This window comes from Dreissena polymorpha, chromosome 6, assembly GCF_020536995.1.
Source record: "Dreissena polymorpha isolate Duluth1 chromosome 6, UMN_Dpol_1.0, whole genome shotgun sequence".
Classification (NCBI taxonomy): domain Eukaryota; kingdom Metazoa; phylum Mollusca; class Bivalvia; order Myida; family Dreissenidae; genus Dreissena; species Dreissena polymorpha.
In genome coordinates this window covers 421,294-442,537 of record NC_068360.1, presented here as the reverse complement: position 1 = coordinate 442,537, position 21,244 = coordinate 421,294, and the positions used below count along the sequence as shown (strand labels likewise).

Below are 21,244 nucleotides of genomic sequence, written 5' to 3'. Positions count from 1 at the left end.
ATTTGTGTAGGAACAAAAATTTGGGTACGAAATTTTTTTTGGGTACGAACAAAAATTCGGTACGAAAAAAATGTGGGTACGAGAAAAAAAATTGGGTACGCAAGTAAATTGGGTACGAAATTTTTTTAGTACGAAACAAAATTTGGGGGTACGGGGAAGTAGTACCCGTGGACCTCTCGAAAAATATGAAAGAGGACGGGAACCAAGCTGCCTTTACCTTTATCAATGGCCCTGGGGTGGGTAATGTGGACATGGATGGTCGAGATAGACCGTGTTCTCATAAGAGATGTTCAGTATTAATTTGAAGTCAATTTGTGTATACATGAAAAAGTTATGTTAAAACAAAATTTTGGGTGGGCGTGGTTGTCCACTATCTCTTCCTACACTATTAGCACTAGAACCTTGAGACGTACACACATGGTAGCTATAAGCATATGTGCGACGGTGCACTATTTGGAATTTTGATCTGACCCCTGGGTCAAAAGTTATTATCATGTGCGTCGCATGTTCTTAGTAAAATGAGTTTTTTTTACCAATTTTTTTATTTATCCATAACTTTTGACCCAGGGGTCAGATTAAAATTCCGTCGCCGTAACCGTCGCACATATGCTCATAGCTACCATGTGTGTAAGTTTCAAGGTTCTAGTGCTGATAGTGTAGGAGCAGATAGTGACCGAACGGACGGACAGAAAAAGCGGAGATCAGTACAATATCCCCACGCTTTTAAAGCGGATAACAATCCAAAGTTTTATTGATATTGAATAACTAAAATTTAATATTACCATCACTTCAATTACCTTATATACAATTTTTTAGGAACTGGATGTATTTTCTCCCTTTGATCTATAAATAATTCGAAGGTGTTCGAAAAGAGTTGTACCCCATACATAAAGGTTTAGCAATTTACATATGCATGGTTCTAAGATGGAATGTTTTCTATTATCATAGGTTATAAGTATGTAGCTAGAAATTATATATATATCTCCTTACCAGACTGAGAGATGCGCAGGCTGAGTCGGCTATATATATATATATATATATATATATATATATATATATATATATATATATATATATATATATATATATATATATATATATATATATATATATATATATATATATACTCCTTACCAGACTGAGAGATGCGCAGGCTGAGTGGGCTATATATATATATATATATATATATATATATATATATATATATATATATATATATATATATATATATATATATATATATATATATATATATATATATATATATATATATATAGCCCACTCAGCCTGCGCATCTCTCAGTCTGGTAAGGAGATACATAATGAGTCCATAACACGTTGACTGATTTTATAGCGAACAGCATCGTCTCTGACCAGACTGCGCAAATGAACATGTTGCGTTTAAGAAACGCTGGCCGAAACGCATAAGACCCATTTTCGCATGACGCGTCTATGAAAGTGTGATTTGAATGCGTCGAAAGAAAATAGCGTTTAAATCAAATATTAACAGACGATATATTGCGATAGTGAAGAAATATACTCATAATAAGGCATGTGAGGACACATATGATGTGCACTTCCGTAGTATATTTTTTATCTACTTACACTAATTTGTGGTTTGACGATGATAACACACATTTCATGCGGTGAATATGCGACTTACAAGTGCAAAAACACAAAACAGTTAATCGTTTGTTTTCAATTTATTTATTTAGAAACGTAAATTGCAAACCTTATTCCAAAGTCAGCATTCACGCCGACTACCTTTTTAAAAGATTTTTCTTGTTATATTTAGTTGTTTTTTAATATTCGGTTTAAGCGATTATAAAGCATTTTTGAGGTTGTCTATAGTATACCCGGAGTAATTGGTGAACTCGTGTTCAACGTTTTATAAATTGAGTACTGTGAATATAAACAACCTTAACCTTCTACTATTGCGTTGTTAGCACCCATAAATACAAACGATCGCCGCTATCTGTTGAGAACAAAATAACGTTTCCCAGAAAATTAATATCAAATCAAACCCCGCTGTTGAACCATGAACGAGGTTACGAAACAGATAATTCTCGTTATATTTTGTTATTCGGTTTCAGCGAGTATGAAGCATTTTTGTTGTTGTCTATCGTTTCCCTGAAGTTATTGTTGAACTCGTGTTCAACGGTTTATAAATATAGAGCATATAAACAAGCGTAACCTTATACTATTGCGTTGTTTTCACGAATCTATTAATAGCCTAAGATTATGAATGGCCTATACTTCGTCATTTTGACTCAGCGGATAGTGTACTATTTTATTCATAAACAATCTCTTCCGCGACACGTATAATACAAACATTGTGTTTTGATTATTTTCTATATAAGCTCCGTTCGTAACTATTCCATTTTACACGATATTCACATAATGTTTCGATTTGTGAATGAATATAGTTAGAGAACTCAAACCTATTGCATATTTTATACAACTCTTTCTCGCACAGATAATGAATGTGTAGCGGGTATTAGGCTTTCCGTAGATAACACGAACTGACTTGAAATTTTCAGCAACAACATTAGCTGTTCTCTACGCGAACAACTAAAAATTATGCCTGGGCAAACTGTCCAGTCTAGTAACTTGACAATGCTAGCGATGATCAGACACTCTTGCAAAGTGTGTGTCATTATAGAATACTATCCTCTGATCGGGTAAATACAGTGACTCAATATCGGTGATCTTGACCAATACCAGTGATATTGACTTGGTAATTACAGAGACTCAATACCGGTGATATCGACCGGGTAATTACAGTGACTCAATACCAGTGATATCGACCGGGTAATTACCGTAGCTCAATACCGGTGATATCGACCGGATAATTACAGTGACTCAATACCGGTGATATCGACCGGGTAATTACAGTGACGTAATACCGGTGATATCGACCGGGTAATTACAGTGACTCAATACCGGGGATATCGACCGGGTAATTACAGTGACTCAATACCGGTGATATCGACCGAGTAATTACTGTGACTTAATACCGATGATATCGACCGGGTAATTACAGTGACTCAATACCGGTGATATCGACCGGCGCCGCGGCCAATTGTATACATCAGGATAACTCTTATGCAACGGATAACTTTTGGTTATCTTATCACGCAATTGAAGATAACCGAAAATTATCCGCTGGATAAAAGTTTTCCAGATTTATACAATTTGCTACAGGTAATTACAGTGATTTAATACCATTTATATCGACCAGGACATTACAGTGACTCAATACCTGTGATATTGACCGGGTAATTACAGTGACTGGAAATCGGTGATATTTACCGGGTATAAACATTGACTCAAGATATAAAATCGGATCTAGCAACAAGGGGAAATGTTGAGCCGAGGGGTCGCGCTGTCACGTAACTATTCGCACAGGTTACCCTTTTTTCGGTTGTGTAAGATTTCAATTTAAACAAATATATACTACTACTACTACTACTACTACTACTACTACTACTACTACTGCTACTGCTACTGCTACTGCTACTGCTACTGCTTCTGCTACTGCTACTGCTACTACTACTGCTGCTGCTACTGCTGCTGCTACTGCTGCTGCTACTGCTGCTGCTACTGCTGCTGCTACTGCTGCTGCTACTGCTGCTGCTGCTGCTCCTCCTTCTCCTCCTCCTCCTCCTTCTCCTCCTCCTCCTCCTTCTCCTCCTCCTCCTAGTACTACTACTGCTACTGCTACTACTACTACTACTACTACTACTGCTACTACTACTACTACTACTACTACTACTACTACTACTACTACTACTACTTCTACTACTACTACTACTACTACTACTACTACTACTACTACTACTACTACTACTACTACTACTACTACTACTACTACTACTACTACTACTATTACTATATTATTATCATTATTATTATTATTATTATTATTATTATTATTATTATTATTATTATTATTATTATTATTACAACATGTTTCTAATAATACCTTAAACATAGAAAGTAATGGAATTATGAAAACGACCACCCAGTTGTGTTGCAAGTATAAGAACACAATATCTCTGGAATTCGTAATACACTGTACTATTCTTTTTGTATAGCATTTGTGCTATGTTTCCTGGCCATCCTGATAGCGGTTGGCGTCGGCCTCATTCTTCATTTCTCGGAAAACCGAAAGTTCGAGTGTGTATTCCCGGGAATCAGATCCGACGACCTCACAGGACAGCTCCACGAGCAGAGCACACGGCAGACGACACGCGAGTTTCATACATGTATTTCTGCGTTAATAAATACTCTTTAATAAGGTTTCACATATTCCGTATTAATATCTTTAAGATCCTGTCGTATTAAGCTTCGCACGGTAAATATAACTTAGCGGCAGGCTTATTAAAACGCTCTCGAGTCCGTTTCCTGGGCCTAGAACCTGTACTTGGTGTCTTTGGGGGAGATCTAAAGAAAGCTTCCACAGTGTGGATCGAACCCATGACCTCCCGGTCGCAAGACGGACACCATATCCATAACACAACGGCGACCTATAATATAACTTATGATGCAATATTTGAGCTAAAATGAATGCTAAGCCCAACTCTATTGGATACCTAGTATATACAATTAATTAATTATTTTCATTTCCTATTTTCTATTGCTTGCCCTTTAATGACACAAATATTGATCATACATGTATGTGTAGCATTTCAACAGGAGAGAAAACCATGAAACCATCGTTAACATCGTATCCCATTGGTTAACCGTTTTAAAACTTGCGGATTTCAGAAGATCACAGATACAAATTGTTTTATTTCGACTGGAAAGGCCGTGGTGAACTATCTCGAATGATTTTCTCAGCCGCAGGTTAAAGTTTCGTCGACCGTAGAATAGACTTCTTCAGAGAGTGGCCCGGTATTAAATACAGTGAGTGACTTGCGCTTTTAAATGTAATGCACCTTAAATTTTCTTCGCGTGTGTTATTATAACTTTGCAAGGTAATAAGGACAGACATTCATAAAGGTCGCATTCAGGGACTCGATGGTTACACATGAGATCGCATTATTAAAGGAAATGGCCGAATCCTATGAGCCTCGTTCTGGGAAAACTGGGCTTATTGCACGTGTGTAAAGTGTCTTATCAGATTCAGTCCGCACAGGCTTATCTGGGACGACACTTTCCGCTTAAACTGATTTGTCGCTAAAAAGACTTCATTCAAACGAAAAATACCATATAAGTGGAAAGTTTCGTCCATGATAAGTCTCTGCGGATTGCACAGGCTAATCTCGGATGAACCTTTACGCACATGAATGAAACCCGGTTTTCCCAGAGTCTGAGCGCGGATCATATTTGCTTACAAGAAATTATTAAATATTCCAGCAATGCCCCAGTATGTCGTACCAGTGCTCGAGGTTGACGGGCGGACGAACATCACACAGAGCATGGCGATATCTCGCTACCTGGCCAGGCAATTTGGTAATTACATTTATTTTACATGTATACCATAAAATGCTTTCGAAATGTGTATTTATCACTATGATTATTTTTTTTATGAGCACACATTTTGTCAGACACGTATGTAACAAAAATGTTATCGACATATATGTAGAATTGTTTAAGATAATTATATCACATGCTATGTTTCAGACCGGAAAGAAAGTAACTGAACGAGTGTACAAAGGCAATGAAAAGTGCATTGTTTCAAATCGTTTGTCAAAACGACATGCTAAAAAAATTTATGTCAAAATGAATATGTCAAAACATTTCAGATAAACAGCTCTCAATATTCAAAAGTACATTTATTGGACAGCAATCATTTACCGTGCCTTTATGTATATACTATTTTCCAGATCTGTATGGTAAGAACGCACAAGAGATGGCGTTGGTAGACCAGATCATAGAGACAGTTGAGGATATTTTCTTTGGAGTGCTTAAATTTCTGGAAACTCCAAAAGCGACAGAAAGGGTACAAACTATATGAACTATTATCTCGGATACAAACTCTAGAACTCTACATTAAAAGTATTACTGATGTAATGTACTATTGTGAATGCAATTTTAATACAGAAATGCTCTGGAGCCATGTTGCACTTAAACATAAAACCCAGATAGCACTTGCAATTTTTGGCCCGATGGGTGTCCGATTTTCCTATTTTTGTAATTCGAACATTTTTCGTGGAGAACGGCTAGAAGAAAAAGTGGTTTCCTAAATATTAACAGCGCAAACATTAAGCCTGTTTGCTTTACCAGATAAGTTTATTGTCAATTGTCTACTAAATCGACTACTAGAACATATTTAAACCACATGACCACAGTTGCGAGGCCATTGTTGTCACCAGTGACATAATTTATTTGAACGTGACTAACATGACGCCTCCTTTTTAAGCAATGTAAACCACATGAACCTCGGGTTATTACCAGTTTTGACCCCATTCTTTGTAAAGGGAACGCCTGTACACTGTTTAATTTTTAATATTAAACATAATGGAGCTCTGACTTCAGAGAACATATGTTTTCATTTTGCAATATAAGAACACATTCTGACCACAGGGACAGACTTTAAACTATATTGATAAGGACCACAATAGAAAGTCATATAACCAATTTAAAACTTTTGAGTGTTGTGTTTTCAGATGCGAAGTTAAGCTGTATCAGACAAAAAATTACTAATGCTGTATTAAACTTATAAATATGTCAGTCGTTCCAACAATGTGTGTGTGTGGGTGGGGTATGGGGGGTGCGTTGTGGGTGCGTGCCACGTGTAATCACATACTTGTCAGGTACGAAAGCAAGAGTAAAGAGTTAAATTCAATGCACAGCCACTGTCCATATATACAAGGTAACCATAGTGTGCTTTGTGTGTTCGTTTAAGATGTCACTTCAGTTATTGTTGTACTGTATAACAGTTTATATTACTGTATACTATAATACTTCTATTACCATACTTATGCAATTTGCGAAGTGCTTCCACATTCGCATATATGTTTGTTTGTACGATTTCGTAAATTAATATCGTTATGCAGACGCTTTGATTTAATACTGTTTCTACTGTACTTTTAAAAATGATACTATTTTACTGAAGTTTACAGATTCTATGCTTAGATGTTAATTATAGGTTTTTATCATGTACTCGTGTATTAACCCAACATAACCTCTCATGTCATGATAATGATACCAAACATATTATCATCTTATATCATTTGCCTATTTGCTCCTCTATTTTCTTTGCTTTGTAAGCTCTCATGGCCTCCACATGATAAATAATACAGAAAATAATCCGGCAACAAAAACGTCCATACAGAACAGCTAAGCAATTATATATTGATATGCACTAGTCACATTTCCGGCGTGTCAGGAATGAGGTTGTATTACGTTTACATAATTTAAAAACATTTTTTTAAACAATATTGCACGTACACTAAAGTCATCCGACTATTGCGCTATAGACTGGTGAAAAACAGTTTGAAAATTTATCCCTACAACGTAAATACTTCAATTCCACCTCTATTCACAGATGCATCCATGTGTGTTACATAGATAAGAACTCTCGAAAAAATCAATGTTCATCCTTCAATAACACTAATGTGTGTTAATTTAAATAAAAAATAATAAAACAAATTCAGTTGCTTAACGAGAAACCAAAACGACTCGTAAAAGATTAATACTGTTTTCTTACAATGATCGCGGTAAAAGCTTGTTTGTTTTAAATATTTATTCAGAAGTTTTAGCCATTGACACATAATTAAACTAATGCTTTTACAAAATTAATCATCTGCGTTGTGATGCTATTTAAGATTACTTTACACCCACTTATGCGTCTTTAATAGTAAGAGGCTCGTAAGAATAACATATATCAACAATTCGTTTGTTTCATATGTTTGATAACACGCGTTTAACACGCTACAAGGATTTGGTAAGAACTCTTCCCACTTTCTCTTATTGTTTGCACTTGAATTTACCGCCCATCCGTCGCTTGATCTGTGAATACTTAAATTTCATTTAATGAACCAATAAACACTCATGAAACACAACAGTTTCAGTTCATTTGCTAAAGCTGGCACACGAAAGACATTCAATAGACTGATAGCCAGTAGGTAAGTACATGTAACAAACAGCGATCGTATTATTCCTTATCGAGTACATTATACAAAGAAATCAAATTATTTATCTGGTGATACTAAACCACATTGAATCTGATGAATGTAATTAGCATACATTATGTACAATTCTGAAATGACCATATAAATACAAGGTTAAAGCTCATCAAAGTTGTATGTGATTCCCTGTTATATTTTCATGAAATATTCACGTGTATTTACAACATTAGAAATGCAAGATTTAATACAATCTGCAAATAACGAGATTATGTTAATGTTGTATGAAAGGCTATTGTTGTGAATACTGCATCATCGGTTTACACATATTGTCATCTCCTAGAGGTATATTTCCATGGCAAGCGACAAATAAATGTCAATCGCATACAGTAAACATTCAAAAGACAAACAAATGGAGTACATGTTTTGAACCGGGGAATGCAAATCATATAATTATTTGTCAACCACATGAAACAATGCCGCCTTTTCGGTTTGACTGCGAACGTGAGAAAATCGATATGATAACAGGACCCCTGTTAATTGATCGATTTTGACACTAAGCGTAGTCACCTCTTCGGGTAGGCATTTCCATGGAGACTCTGCGGATTAGTGGGAACACAGTGATTCGAGGTGCAGTTAAGCCCAAGATAAGGTACATGTATATAAGGATTTTGTAAAATCCGGGACATTTGACAGATTTCCGGGACTGCGGGACACGTTCTTCATTTCCGGGACAATCACGGACAATCCGTGACGTATGGTATGTATGGCTTCCACCTACAACTTTGAAACCTCATATGTAGATGCACCTTGATGAGCTCTACATGTCACAATCATTTTGGGGTCACTAGGTCAAAGATCAAGGTCACTGTGACCTCTAAAATAAATAATAAATAAATCTGACAAGCTTTCATTTATTCAAAACTGCACCCGTAGCCGAGCATGGCACACGTTATGCGGTGCTCTTGTTACATATTATTATTAATGAGAATGATTGTATCTATTGAAATATTTCCAGAGATGTAACTGACCTGTGCAATTTGGTCCATCAGGTCAGTCCAGACACCGAGCTGTCTTTTTAGAAGTGCTTCTTCGGTGTGAAGATTATAGAAAAGGTTTTTGGATACCAGAAGGACGTCTGCCTGCCATACAGAAAAGGATTAAAGGAGCCAACTCACTTCTACAGGACTACTGTCCTAAGGTTTTGTTTGTTAAGTTTCTGGTGTACCAGAAGGTAACTGACTTCTTGAACATGTTTCTATGTTTTTCAGATCATTTAAAAAAATCTGTTTGTAAATCTTTCCCAAAACTTTTATTTAATGATCAATTATATTTTCAACTTTAAGATGTAATGATTTGCTGTTGTGACAAAATGGTTTCCTCTTTAAATAAATACACAACAAAGAAATATACAGAATGTGTTTCACAGTTAATAACGAGATATGACATGTGTCAGAAATTCAGAATTCTTGAATAATAAAAGATAGCAGAGACAGGGACTATTGTATTCAATAACTCCTTCTAAAAATGATTTTAATGTGAACATATCATTTATATTCTACCAGAGAAAAGTACAGTTTTGTTTTAATAGGAGTGTTTTCAATAATTTTTATGCAGTTATTTGAATTGCATGAATACTTATCTGGAACACTTTCTATAGCAAAAAAAACTCATTATGTTTGTTAATTTCAATTTACATTTTTTGGTATTTTTCTAAACATGAAAATAAATCAAATGCTTGCATGTATATTCAATTAGACAAGGAACATGTTCACCCGGGATGACCTTCATCTAAATGCCAGTGGTGCTCGTGGCTGTTTAGAGACAGTCCTCGATGACATGCAGCCAGTGCCTGATGTCCAACAGATTGAAGCTGAGCCTGTTGTTCTTGATTGTGTCTGGCCTCCAGTTTCCACTCCAGCCATGGTGTCAGATGCAAATACGAAATCATACGCAGATGTTGTTCGAATGGTATACTTGTTTGTATGAAAACAAGTTATGATAAAAATGTTGTTTTTATGCCCCCGAAGGTGGGCATATAGTGATTGAACTGTCCGTCTGTCTGTCTGTCTGTTTGTCTGTCCGTCACACTTTTTTGAAAAAATGCTCATAACTTCTATGTGGCTTCAGATGTAACCTTCATATTTAGTATGAATGTGTATATGGACAAGGCCTTTCCATATGCACAAAAATGTTGACCCCTTTGACCTTGACCTTGAACTTAAGGTCTGCGTTTAGGTTTCGAAATTTATGTTTAGGTTTCGAAAAATGCTCATAACTTCTATGTCGTTTCAGATGTAACCTTCATATTTGGTATGCATGTGTATATGAACAAGGCTTTTCCATACGCACACAAATTTTGACTCCTTGACCTTGAATTTAGGGTCAGCGGTTTGGTTTTGAAATCTGTGTTTAGGTTTTGAAAAATGCTCATAACTTCTATGTCGCTTCAGATGCAACCTTCATATTTGGTATGCATGTGTATATGGACAAAGCCTTTCCATACGCACACAAATTTTGACCCCTTTGACCTTTACCGTGAACTAAAGGTCTGCGTTTAGGTTTCAAAATCTGCGTTTAGGTTTCAAAAAATGCTTTTAACTTCTATGTCGCTTCAGATGTAACCTTCATATTTGGTATGCATGTGTATATGGACAAGGCCTTTCCAAACCCACACACATTTTTACACCTTTGACCTTGACCTTCAACTTACAGTCTCATTAAGGTTTCGAAAATTTGTTCTGTTATTTAGCTGTCTTACATAACTATCAACGCGTTTTTCGGGGGCATTCCTATGGAGACAAAACTTGTTTGAACGTGTTTAGGCCACTTTTGTCACGTACCATGTATTGGCAGCATTATGGTCATGTATTGAAAGCATTGTTGCTTAATGATTTAATTCCTTTTTAATCAAATGTCTGTCCTCTTAACTCATTTAAATGTTTAATACATTTTGTTGATCATCTAAGTCATTTAGTATTTTAGAGCACATATTCTTTCAGCTTAAAAGTTGTATCACTAGCTCTCCATATTTCTTTATCCACCACCCCCGCCCCTCCCAACCCACCACTATATGGTAGGTATTAATTGGCAATCTTTAACAGTGGAAGGACTTGGCTGATATTTCCACAGCTGAATGGCGTTTAAGGTGAGATTATAAAGAAAGAAGTTTTAGCTGTTACTGATTTTGTCATAATTATGGCGCTTTGTCCTGTTTTTACAAGTATTGAGAAAATATAATATTGCTTTTGCATAGATGCATGTCCTCTTTAACTGACTATTGGATCTGGCCATGTCCAAACAAATTGTGTGGGGGGAATCAATGTCTGGTTGTCATTTTGTGTGTATTTAAACACATAATTTCAGGCTGCTGCTGCGACTTCTGTCATCAAGCCATTTCAAAAGACTTCACTACATCCCAAGATAATGAAGAAGGTATTAGCAATTATACCATTGTCATTGTAAGTCGTTTTCACGGCTTTTTTACAGAATGAACAAAACATAAACAATGTGAAGTTAAAAAAAAGAAAAGAAGCAGTTAACAATATATTATAGGTTTTACTTAAACTGTTGTCCTTTTTTTAAATTTTTTATTCTGTCATTTTTAGCAAGGCTGTTTTCGGAGAAAACCCGAGGTATTGTCATAGCCTGCTTGCCGTCCGCCGGCGTCGTGCTAAAACCTTTACATTGGCTCTAAGATCAAAGTACTTCCACCTACAACTTTGAAACTTCATATGTTACAGTAGATGCACCTTGATGAGTTCTACAAGCCACACCCATTTTGGGTCACTAGGTCAAAGGTCAATGTCACTGTGACCTCTAAAAAAATCAAAAAAATCTGACAAGCTCTCGCAGCCGAGCGTGGCACCTGTTATGCGGTTCTCTTGTATAAAGAATGTGTCTTTTGCAGGTGGTGGTTGTCTGCGAGGAACGAAAACATCAACGAACACCAATTTTAGGCCGGAAGGAGGTATGCAGTTTACTGAGACTAATTTTTAACTTTTCAATATGACAGTTTTCATTTAAACCTTCTTTTATTCAACCCTTCTTTTGAATGTGATATGGAATTATTTATATGTCCCCTACCACCGAAGGAGACTATATGTTAAACTCTCCATTTGCCCTGTATGTCATTCTAAAAACTTTTGGATCCGGCAATAAATCAACAATTATTTAATGCCAGCTTCATTCAATCTTGGTTGTGGACGGAGGGCCACATCATAAATGTGTTCTTTATTTGCAGTAGTTAAAGCTTTCCGCAGAAGCATGTATATAATTGTTCATGTTGAATTTAAGTTCCAGAAATCTAAGACTGTTCATGAAAGGTCAAGTTTCGGGGTTAAGGAAGTGACATGTTACTTGTAGTTGTGAGAGCAAGGCCATATATTTTCTGATGAAATTGTTTTAAGCAAAAACATAGTTATCCAATGCTAAAGTGTGCATGGCCATCTTGTTACGCCTGTTAATAGTTGTTGATGTTGTTGAGTTCATTGTTAAGTGTTGTTTTTCGATGAGTTTTAAAGTCTAATAAACCTTTTTATGTGTGATGTTAATTGATTATTTTTTCCAAAAAAAAATCTAAAATGGGTTTCATATTCTTATTGTGTTTGCAAATTTATCTATAAGTGGTAAAAAATACGAACGGATTAAGGTGATTTTTCTTTTAAAATAATTAAATCTATTCAGCAAAATGTTCCAGCAAAATGATGACACCTTTTTAATATTGATAAAATCAATACTTATTTTAAGTTCTTTAATTATTCATAGTTTGCCAGTCCATATAATTAACTGAATACTTGAAGTACATTTGTTCTTGTTTTACAAGATTCATGAAATTCAGCCCCTTACAGAGATTTAGGTGTTAGCATAGGAAGACAACTCTGCTGTTGGTTGGGTTTGTGATTCTTTTGTGATAATGATAGAGGAATAAATCACTGTTGTAGCAAAATCATACAACTTGGCAATATATATGTGTGTATATCTTCCATAATTCAGATGTCCTACAGAAGTACGAAGGATTGTATATTTTTAGAACTTGCCCGGACAGTTGCAGTGGAAGTGAAGGCTTCAAATATCTGTGGAACATACCTGGTGAGAAAGCATGATTGAGATATAATCATTGTCTGTAATTAAAAAATATATTTACTGTCATCATTATAAATAATGTTGGTTACCAAGTATGTTAAACTAATATTTTGGCAGAAGAAGAGGAAAGAAGTTGCACGATCCTGCAGACAAAAGAACCCACTTGCATGTTGTCCTTTGTTGATGAAGCTGTAAAAGGTAAGAAATTTAACTTATCAGTGTACCTTGCATAATTATGCTTCTTAGGATAGATAGCATCCATGGTCTGTTAATTATTTTCTTATTTTCTGAATAAAATACTTTTAATTTAGTGGGTCGATAAAAATATAAAATACCCAGAGCACTAAGCACTGACACTTGCAGTATAATATAAGAAATGGCAAGAATAGTTTGGACCTTCTTTCATAACAGATATCTCCCTGTCAGTTCACAAACATTTTTTGACTGACGGTTCAGTCACATTGATGTGAGGATACTGTCAGGTTGTTGTTTTTAAATTCATAATTATTGATTAATTGATAAGAAAATATTGAAATGGTGTTCACTGTAATTTGAACTAACTTGCTTACAGTACATGTTTTCTTATCTAAACTAATCTCAAATTTCTTGTTTATTTGGTATTTATTTTCCCTGCTTAAAATTAAAAAAAATAAATGTTAAATATATTTTTGTGTTTCACAAAGTTTTATATTTAAAGGAGGCACACATTGGGTGTCCAGAATGCAGGGTTGTTTGCTCCAACGAAGATGCTTTGCTCAGCAACTTCTGCATTCGCCACATCAAGTAATTAGAGACTGGAAAAGAGGGTAAAATTAAGCTAAGAGCTTCACCTATAGTATTACTTTAAATCCCTAACTTGCGTATGCTTGACAAGCTTTTTAAGTACAAATGAAGAAACAAAAGAAAGGAGGTCTTGATATGCACTTTCCAATATGATGCTTTCTGTATCTTCTAGCAACTAATGACACAATACTCAATTTGATAGTTCTAGCCCTATATAACTGGTATGTCCATTTTAGTTAATCTTGCTATTTTAATTACACCTATTTGTTTTAGCTAGATTGCATGAAATGCCCTCAAGTCCGTTCCCTGGGTAGGATCAGTACTAGGTGTCTTTGGGGAAGATCTTAAGAATTCTCCCACAGTGGGCATCCAACCAGTGACCTCCTGTTTGCTAGGCAGATACCATATCCACATCACCATGAAAACCTTAAATCGAGCTAATATGTGAAACGGCCTCAAGTCCGTTTCCAGGGTAGGATCATTAATAGGACTGGTGTCTTTTGGGGAGATCTAAAGCATGCTTCCACAGTTGGGATCCAACCAGTGACCTAGTGTTTGCTAGGCAGATACCATATCCACTACACTATGGCAACCTTAAATCTAGCTAGTATGTGATAAATTAAGTGTTTCATCGAAATTTGAGAAACACAACAAGGATTATTATCAGAATAGTCTTACCCCCTGTTAGATACAATTTAGCTTATTAAATTAGCAACCCTGGTTTGCAGGAGAATATTTTGCAGAACATAGTATGTTAAAAATATATATCCAAACTTAGTCATTACTGTTAGTATAATGAGCACCTCTATTTCTGAATATTTTGATTGGATGTTTATGGGCATTTATGTTTGTTGGACATTTGTTTATCATATTTCAAATTTGTAACCAAATGCAGTGACACGATCTTTAATGGAAATAAAGAAATTTTGAGTCAACATTTGTTATCTGTCAAGAGAAACAGTTTGAAGTGTATAAATTAAGCCTTATTTATACATTTATTGTGTGACCAGATATGGATATTACTTATTTTCACTTAACTGAGCAATGCAACAATGTTTTATATATATAACATTAAGGAATGCTTTAATGGGTATATTACCAAGATCCACACAGCTAGCTAGGATGATATTAACCTGATACAGAGGTTAAAGATTTCTTAGAATTATAAGGCTTGCCTTTTATACTTGAAATGATAAATCATTAACATGTTTTGTTCTGTAGGAACATTCGAACATTTCCCACCCACCATGTGGATGAAGATGTTTGGACTGATGATTCTGGGGCATATGTGTGGACAATGTGGTCTTCATTACAGCATGATGCAGCTGCGTATTCAACAATATGTCAACCTGTCCCAGCGAATGTTGATGCTCTCAAATGATGTTGAGAAAAACCCAGGACCGGTACTTTATGACCAAATATATATTATTAATTGAATAACCATATATATTTATTTTAATCTTTAAGTGATTTTTTCTTACATTTTCTGTATCCTTTGTTATTGAGAACCAATTTTATCATATGTTGGTGATTGAAACCCTAGACCTGTAAGTGCTTCTTAATATTTGTATCAAATCATGTTAAGTATTTTAAATAACTGTTTTGTTCAGTTTAGAGACAATTGAACTTCCTCAATAATAAATACACTGAGATACATCAAGTTTTTATTGATGATTTCTACTTTCTGTTGAATTATTATCCTCTCCAAAGGCAGAGAGATATAGTTTTGGCGTTTCCATCGGTCAGTCTGTCAGTCCATCTGTCTGTCCGTCAAAAACGTTTTAGGGCTATATCTCAGAAACTATATAAGATTTCAACATTAAAAATGTGTGTATGCTATATTCATACAATATAGCAAATTTTACTTTTTTCTTTCTTTTTAGTTTAGTAATTAACATAAAAACAGAACAGTAACATACTTTATTACATTAACAGAGGCTCCGATTAGATGTGTATCTGCGTAAAATACTAATAGAAAATATAAATCTATAGATAAATTAAACAAACATAGAGTAAAACAAATCATGGTGAACTCCACAATACACATCAAGAGCTATTAGTAGGCTTATCTCCATTGACTTGTTTCACAATAAGTCTCTATTTTGCCTTGCCTTTCCATTAACATTTTTAAACAAAAATAACATTTGTTGAAAACTTAGTCAATGATAATAACTCAAGTTTAAAATGTGGACACTGTAAGTTAATTTACTTTGGCTTCCACATCTGCACTTACAAAATTTGCTTGTTATCCCCCGCCATAGGTGGAGGGATATATGGTTTTGGCATTATCCATCCATCCATCCGTCTTTCCGTCCGTCCGGCACTTTTGTGTCCGGAGCCATATCTTGGAAGTGATTTGGCAGATTTCATTGAAACTTGGTATGAGTATATATATGGATAAGAGGACGATGCACGCCAAATGGCATTGTACACCATCTGTTAATAACGGAGTTATGGCCCTTTGTATATTGAAAACAATGCTTTTTAATATAAGATTAGAGCTTTATCTCCATAAACACATGAGCCAGAGCCATGAAACTTGCCATAGTTGTTCACAATTATGTGGGGGTGCTTCACATTAAAACCCCATAATCCCAGGGGCTAAGGTCAAGGTCACACATTGAGGTAGAAGGTCAAAAATTTGATGAATTATTCATTATTTAGTAATTCCTTTACTATGCCATGAAACTTGCAATAGTTGTTCTCAATCATCTGGGGGTGCTTCACATTCTACACCCATTATCCTAGGGGCTAAGGTCAAGGTCACATATTGAGGTCAAAGGTCACAAACTTGATGAATTATTAATCAATTTAGTCATTTCTTTACTATACCTTTTCTTTTAGTTCTACACTCATCCATAAAGGCCCGGTCAGATCGACTAACAAATATGTAACGGCGAGAAAACTGACAAAAAATGCAGATTTTGGTTATCCGATGATAAAATTTACATGCTCTGCCGCTTAAGACTCTTGCAATTGGTGTGTGAAGTGTAGGAAACACACAATGACGGCACAAGTATCGGTGATGTAACGGGAAAAAACGCACGTTTAACGGATTTGAAGCGGATAATTAACGGTCGGCTAACGGATATTACCGCGCGAGTAAGGGACTTCTACTGGATAAAACGGCAGTGTAACTCATTAGTACCGGACAAAACATTCTCCCAACGTGAAAGAAACGGAAAGTACTGAACACCAACGTACAAAAAACGGCCAATCGACTGAAAGTGGATAAAACACACAAGTTTCTTCATAATTTTTGATCATATAATATACATACACATAAAAATGTATATTCAAACATACATACATACAGATGTACATACATACGTACATACATACGTACGTACGTACGAACCAGACACAAGATGCCGCAGCGCCATTGCTAGCTTCATCCCTGGTTCAATTGGAAGTCTGTATTTGTTGCGCTGTTTCGTTATCCTTGGGCCCACTCGTGCGAGAATCTCATCAAACATCTCAGGTGGCATTCTCAAGAAGTTGATGAATGCGCATTGGTCCTCTCGTCGTAGTTCGACCATAAGTTGGTCATACAGACTGAACTGACACCTCTGGGCCTAGCCAAGCCCTGACCCTCCATCTGTGCTGCTTCCGTGTCCTTGCTCTCGTTTGAGCAAAACGATGCATAGCCAGATTAGCATCCAAAAGGCCAATCTGGGCTTGCACGAGGGTGGCTTGACACTATAATTTAATGCAAGCTCGACACTCCATTGTACATGTCCTTCTCACAAGGCGTACCAAAATGAAATGATACTTCTACCCACAGACTTATTATGGTTACATTTATGTCCATACTTTTGTTCCGCCACACTTCTCGCACTTTTGTATACGTAAGCTGTCTGTTATTATCTGTTGAACATGCATTAGGTTTCCAGAACGTTGCGGTTTATCCGTTGCAAGTCTGTTATTAGTCTGGTAGTTGTCTGATGGTGGACCAGGAGGTGTAATGCACGAGTTCTGAACAAATCGTAAACTAAGGTATGAAGACCTCACATCAAACGGAAGTCTCTGTCCATTCTATCCGGTAGAAAATCTTGAACATGCTCAAACTTCCCAACGGACGGAACGGATGTAACCGGACATCATCGAACAAGGAGTGGATTCACCGAATATGAAACGGACATTAAACAGGCACAAACGGATAAAATGATTTTGTGTCCGTTTCTTGTCCGTTACCTCGGTGTGACCGGGCCTTAAATAAAATTTATTTGGCGGGGGATATCAATTCAACAAATTTGCTTGTTATAAGAGTATTCATGCAAATGGACATCCTGCAAGGAAGACTTCCACTCCATAAGACAGCTAGATGAACATATCATCTCTCATGTGGCTCAAGAAAAGTGCTGCAGATGGGGAGATTGTATCAAAGTTCTGAGTTATAATCTCTATGATGTAAGTTGAGTACTGTGTACGAACTGGTGTTACTTCATTTTCTGCATATCTTTTTTTCAAAGTCATCTCTAGTCTTTATGGTCAAATACATATTGTCTGCCAAGTTTGTGTGCCTCATTACTACCGTTCATCATTTGCTTGTATCAAGAGTTATTTTTTTTTTACACTTATTTGTTTTGTTACAAACCAATGAAAGACTTCAATGGCCATGTCTTATACACTTGTATAACAACATATGGATACTTAAAAAATTTAGTTGGAGAAAATAATGTATGTATGTAAACAAGACAAATTTCCTTAAAATTATCGGTCTTCTTTTTGTCTGCCATTATAAGGACCAGAACATATTTCGGACATTCGAGGAGTGGCTTGATGTGTTAGAGAATCATCAGGTGAAGGAAGAAACCACAAATCTGTTTTTATGCATTTAGTATGTAAATTTTACTGTTCAGTTAGAACAACACAGTTTAGCTTCATTCTCTGTTTTTGAGCCGCGGCATCTACTGATGTTCGAGGCATATAGAAATTGGCCTGTCTGTTGGTACGTCTCCTACTGTGTAAGGCTATTACAAAATGACATGTTTCCTATAACGTCAATAGCACAATCCTACAGAGCTTTGATCCTCTCTTTAATGTTGTCTTTGAACACTATAAACACATCCCTTACCTCATTTTGACCTGATGTGTATATGACAGACAGACAGACAGACAGACATACAGACAGACAGACAGACAGACAGACAGACAGACAGACAGACAGACAGACAGACAGACAGACAGACAGACAGACAGACAGACAGACAGACAGACAGACAGACAGACAGACAGACAGACAGACAGACAGACAGACAGACAGACAGACAGACAGACAGACAGACAGACAGACAGACAGACAGACAGACAGACAGACAGACAGACAGACAGACAGACAGACAGACAGACAGAAAACATTACAATATAAAATACAAAGTTGAAACTAAAGGTAATTGTAATTATTTGTTTGCTTTCTTTTATTTCAGAATGTTGAATGTTATTTAGATATCTGTTATATCACAACTACTGTTATATATCTTATTCTTTTGCTGTCGAAATAATCCATACCTATGATCCTTTTTATAACAACATCATTAAATCAATGTTATTTTGTTATATGCATTCCATGGGAACTGATTCCCTGAGTTCCGGATTTATATTACGGTCACTTCATCTGCTAGGCAACTTACTTCTGCAACATGGCTAACAGTGTATGCTACAACCTGGACTTAGGGCAGTATTATGCAGGCTCTCTGATCACTGAGCTGTGGAAAAATAAAAGAAGTTTATACCAGTAGCAAGACTTATTTTCATAAAAATTAGAATATTGTTGCAGGTATAAAAAAATCGTGTAAATGTAAGAGTGTTATCCGTTTGCTTTGCATCTCTGAATGAGAGGTTCAGGCCAGGATTGGAAATCTCACATCCCCAGTCATGGACCATAGAGAGTGTTCCTCACACAAAGCAGTTTGTTTGCACTTAATTTGGTGTCTATGTAATTCAGGTAGGGTGTGTTGAAACAAATACTAATGAGCACCATCAAAGTACTTGTGGTGAGCATTTACACCGTAAACACCTCATATTTACGTAAATAGGTACCAGTTAAAATGTAGATATTACTTTTAAAAATTTAAGAGTAGTTCATAACAGTTTAAAAAAATCTAATTACTGCAAATCATAGCCACCATATTTAGCATGGACTCAACATTTTTGCAAACACCGAGTACCTGTGACAGTGAAAATTTTGGGAAAATGGAACCACAGCATCTAAAAACCTCACTTATATAAATATGAGTATGCAATATACATGATAATGTAGGTATACACAGGAAAGATTTTTACAAATGCTTAAAGTTTGATTTTACATGGACCATTCAAATGGACCATGTATATTGAAATTTGTTGGTCTTTTTGTTTATAGTTATGTTATAAAGAAAGCTGGAGTAATGCTAAATTGTGAAAATGAATTTCCTTCAGTTTGTGGAGAACTACTTGGCAGGGAAGTCCCTGCAATTTTCTTGGACAAGGAATGATGTGGAGGAAAAGAGAAATCAGATTGCACAGTCATCGACTGCTTTCAGCCGCGAAGGTTTTAGGAGAATTTTTTTAAGCTTAGGTTGTTTATTTTTTAAGCTTAGGTTGTTTTTATGCCCCCGGTAGGGTGGCATATAGCAGTTGAACTGTCCGTCAGTCCGTCAGTCTGTCAGTCTGTCCTTCCGAAAACTTTATTGGCCATAACTTTTGCAATATTGAAGATATCAACTTGATATTTGGCATGCATGCGTATCTCATGAAGCTGCACCTTATGAGTGGTGAAAATTCAAGGTCAAGGTCAATTTAAAGGTCAAAAGTAAAGAAATACAATCAAAGGGAAGTAATAAGCTTTAAAAGGGAGATGATTTCAAACCTGTCAAATGATATATTGAAATGTTATTTCAAAGTGGCGCAATAGGGGTCATTGTGTTTCTGACAAACGCATCTTTTGTTTGTTTTAAAAAAAGAAGCTGAATGAAGGATAGTAATAAGATTTTAAAAATGATGAGTGTTTCATAACAAGTTTGAGATGTGAACAAACCACAATGTGCATATCTAAACATTTGATTTCGTAAAAAATAAATAACGAAAGGGAACAATTATTTTATTATATAATTACTCAACTAAAGAATAGCTTTACTTGCCCAACTAAATCAAACAGGTTTCAAACACTAAAATTGGTCAACAAAGGTTACATAAAAAGCACATTATTTTGGTATGTGTTGTCTTACTTTTGTGTTCAAATGTCATTTAAAAAAAACATGTGTCCATTGTAGAGGCTGTCTGGTTCCAGGATTGAACCCGTTGCAGATTTCAGGAGAATGC

The 21,244-nt window shown here is 35.8% G+C and overlaps 1 protein-coding gene and 1 long non-coding RNA gene across 2 annotated transcripts; both read left to right on the top strand.

Moving 5' to 3' along the window:
* The first annotated feature begins 4,107 nt into the window (after window positions 1-4,107).
* LOC127834556 (S-crystallin SL11-like) lies at window positions 4,108-6,423 on the top strand. Its single transcript, XM_052360544.1, has 4 exons — window positions 4,108-4,267; window positions 4,770-4,907; window positions 5,361-5,456; window positions 5,831-6,423. Exons 3-4 carry the CDS (start codon window positions 5,363-5,365, stop codon window positions 5,959-5,961), a joined length of 225 nt encoding a protein of 74 aa, XP_052216504.1. The 5' UTR covers window positions 4,108-4,267; window positions 4,770-4,907; window positions 5,361-5,362; the 3' UTR covers window positions 5,962-6,423.
* Window positions 6,424-11,953: 5,530 nt separating this feature from the next.
* LOC127834564 (uncharacterized) lies at window positions 11,954-21,244 on the top strand. The gene is made up of 7 exons (XR_008027999.1): window positions 11,954-12,044; window positions 13,107-13,165; window positions 13,277-13,357; window positions 13,857-13,942; window positions 15,164-15,345; window positions 20,363-20,474; window positions 21,196-21,244. It is a non-coding gene; the product is annotated as an uncharacterized LOC127834564 (long non-coding RNA).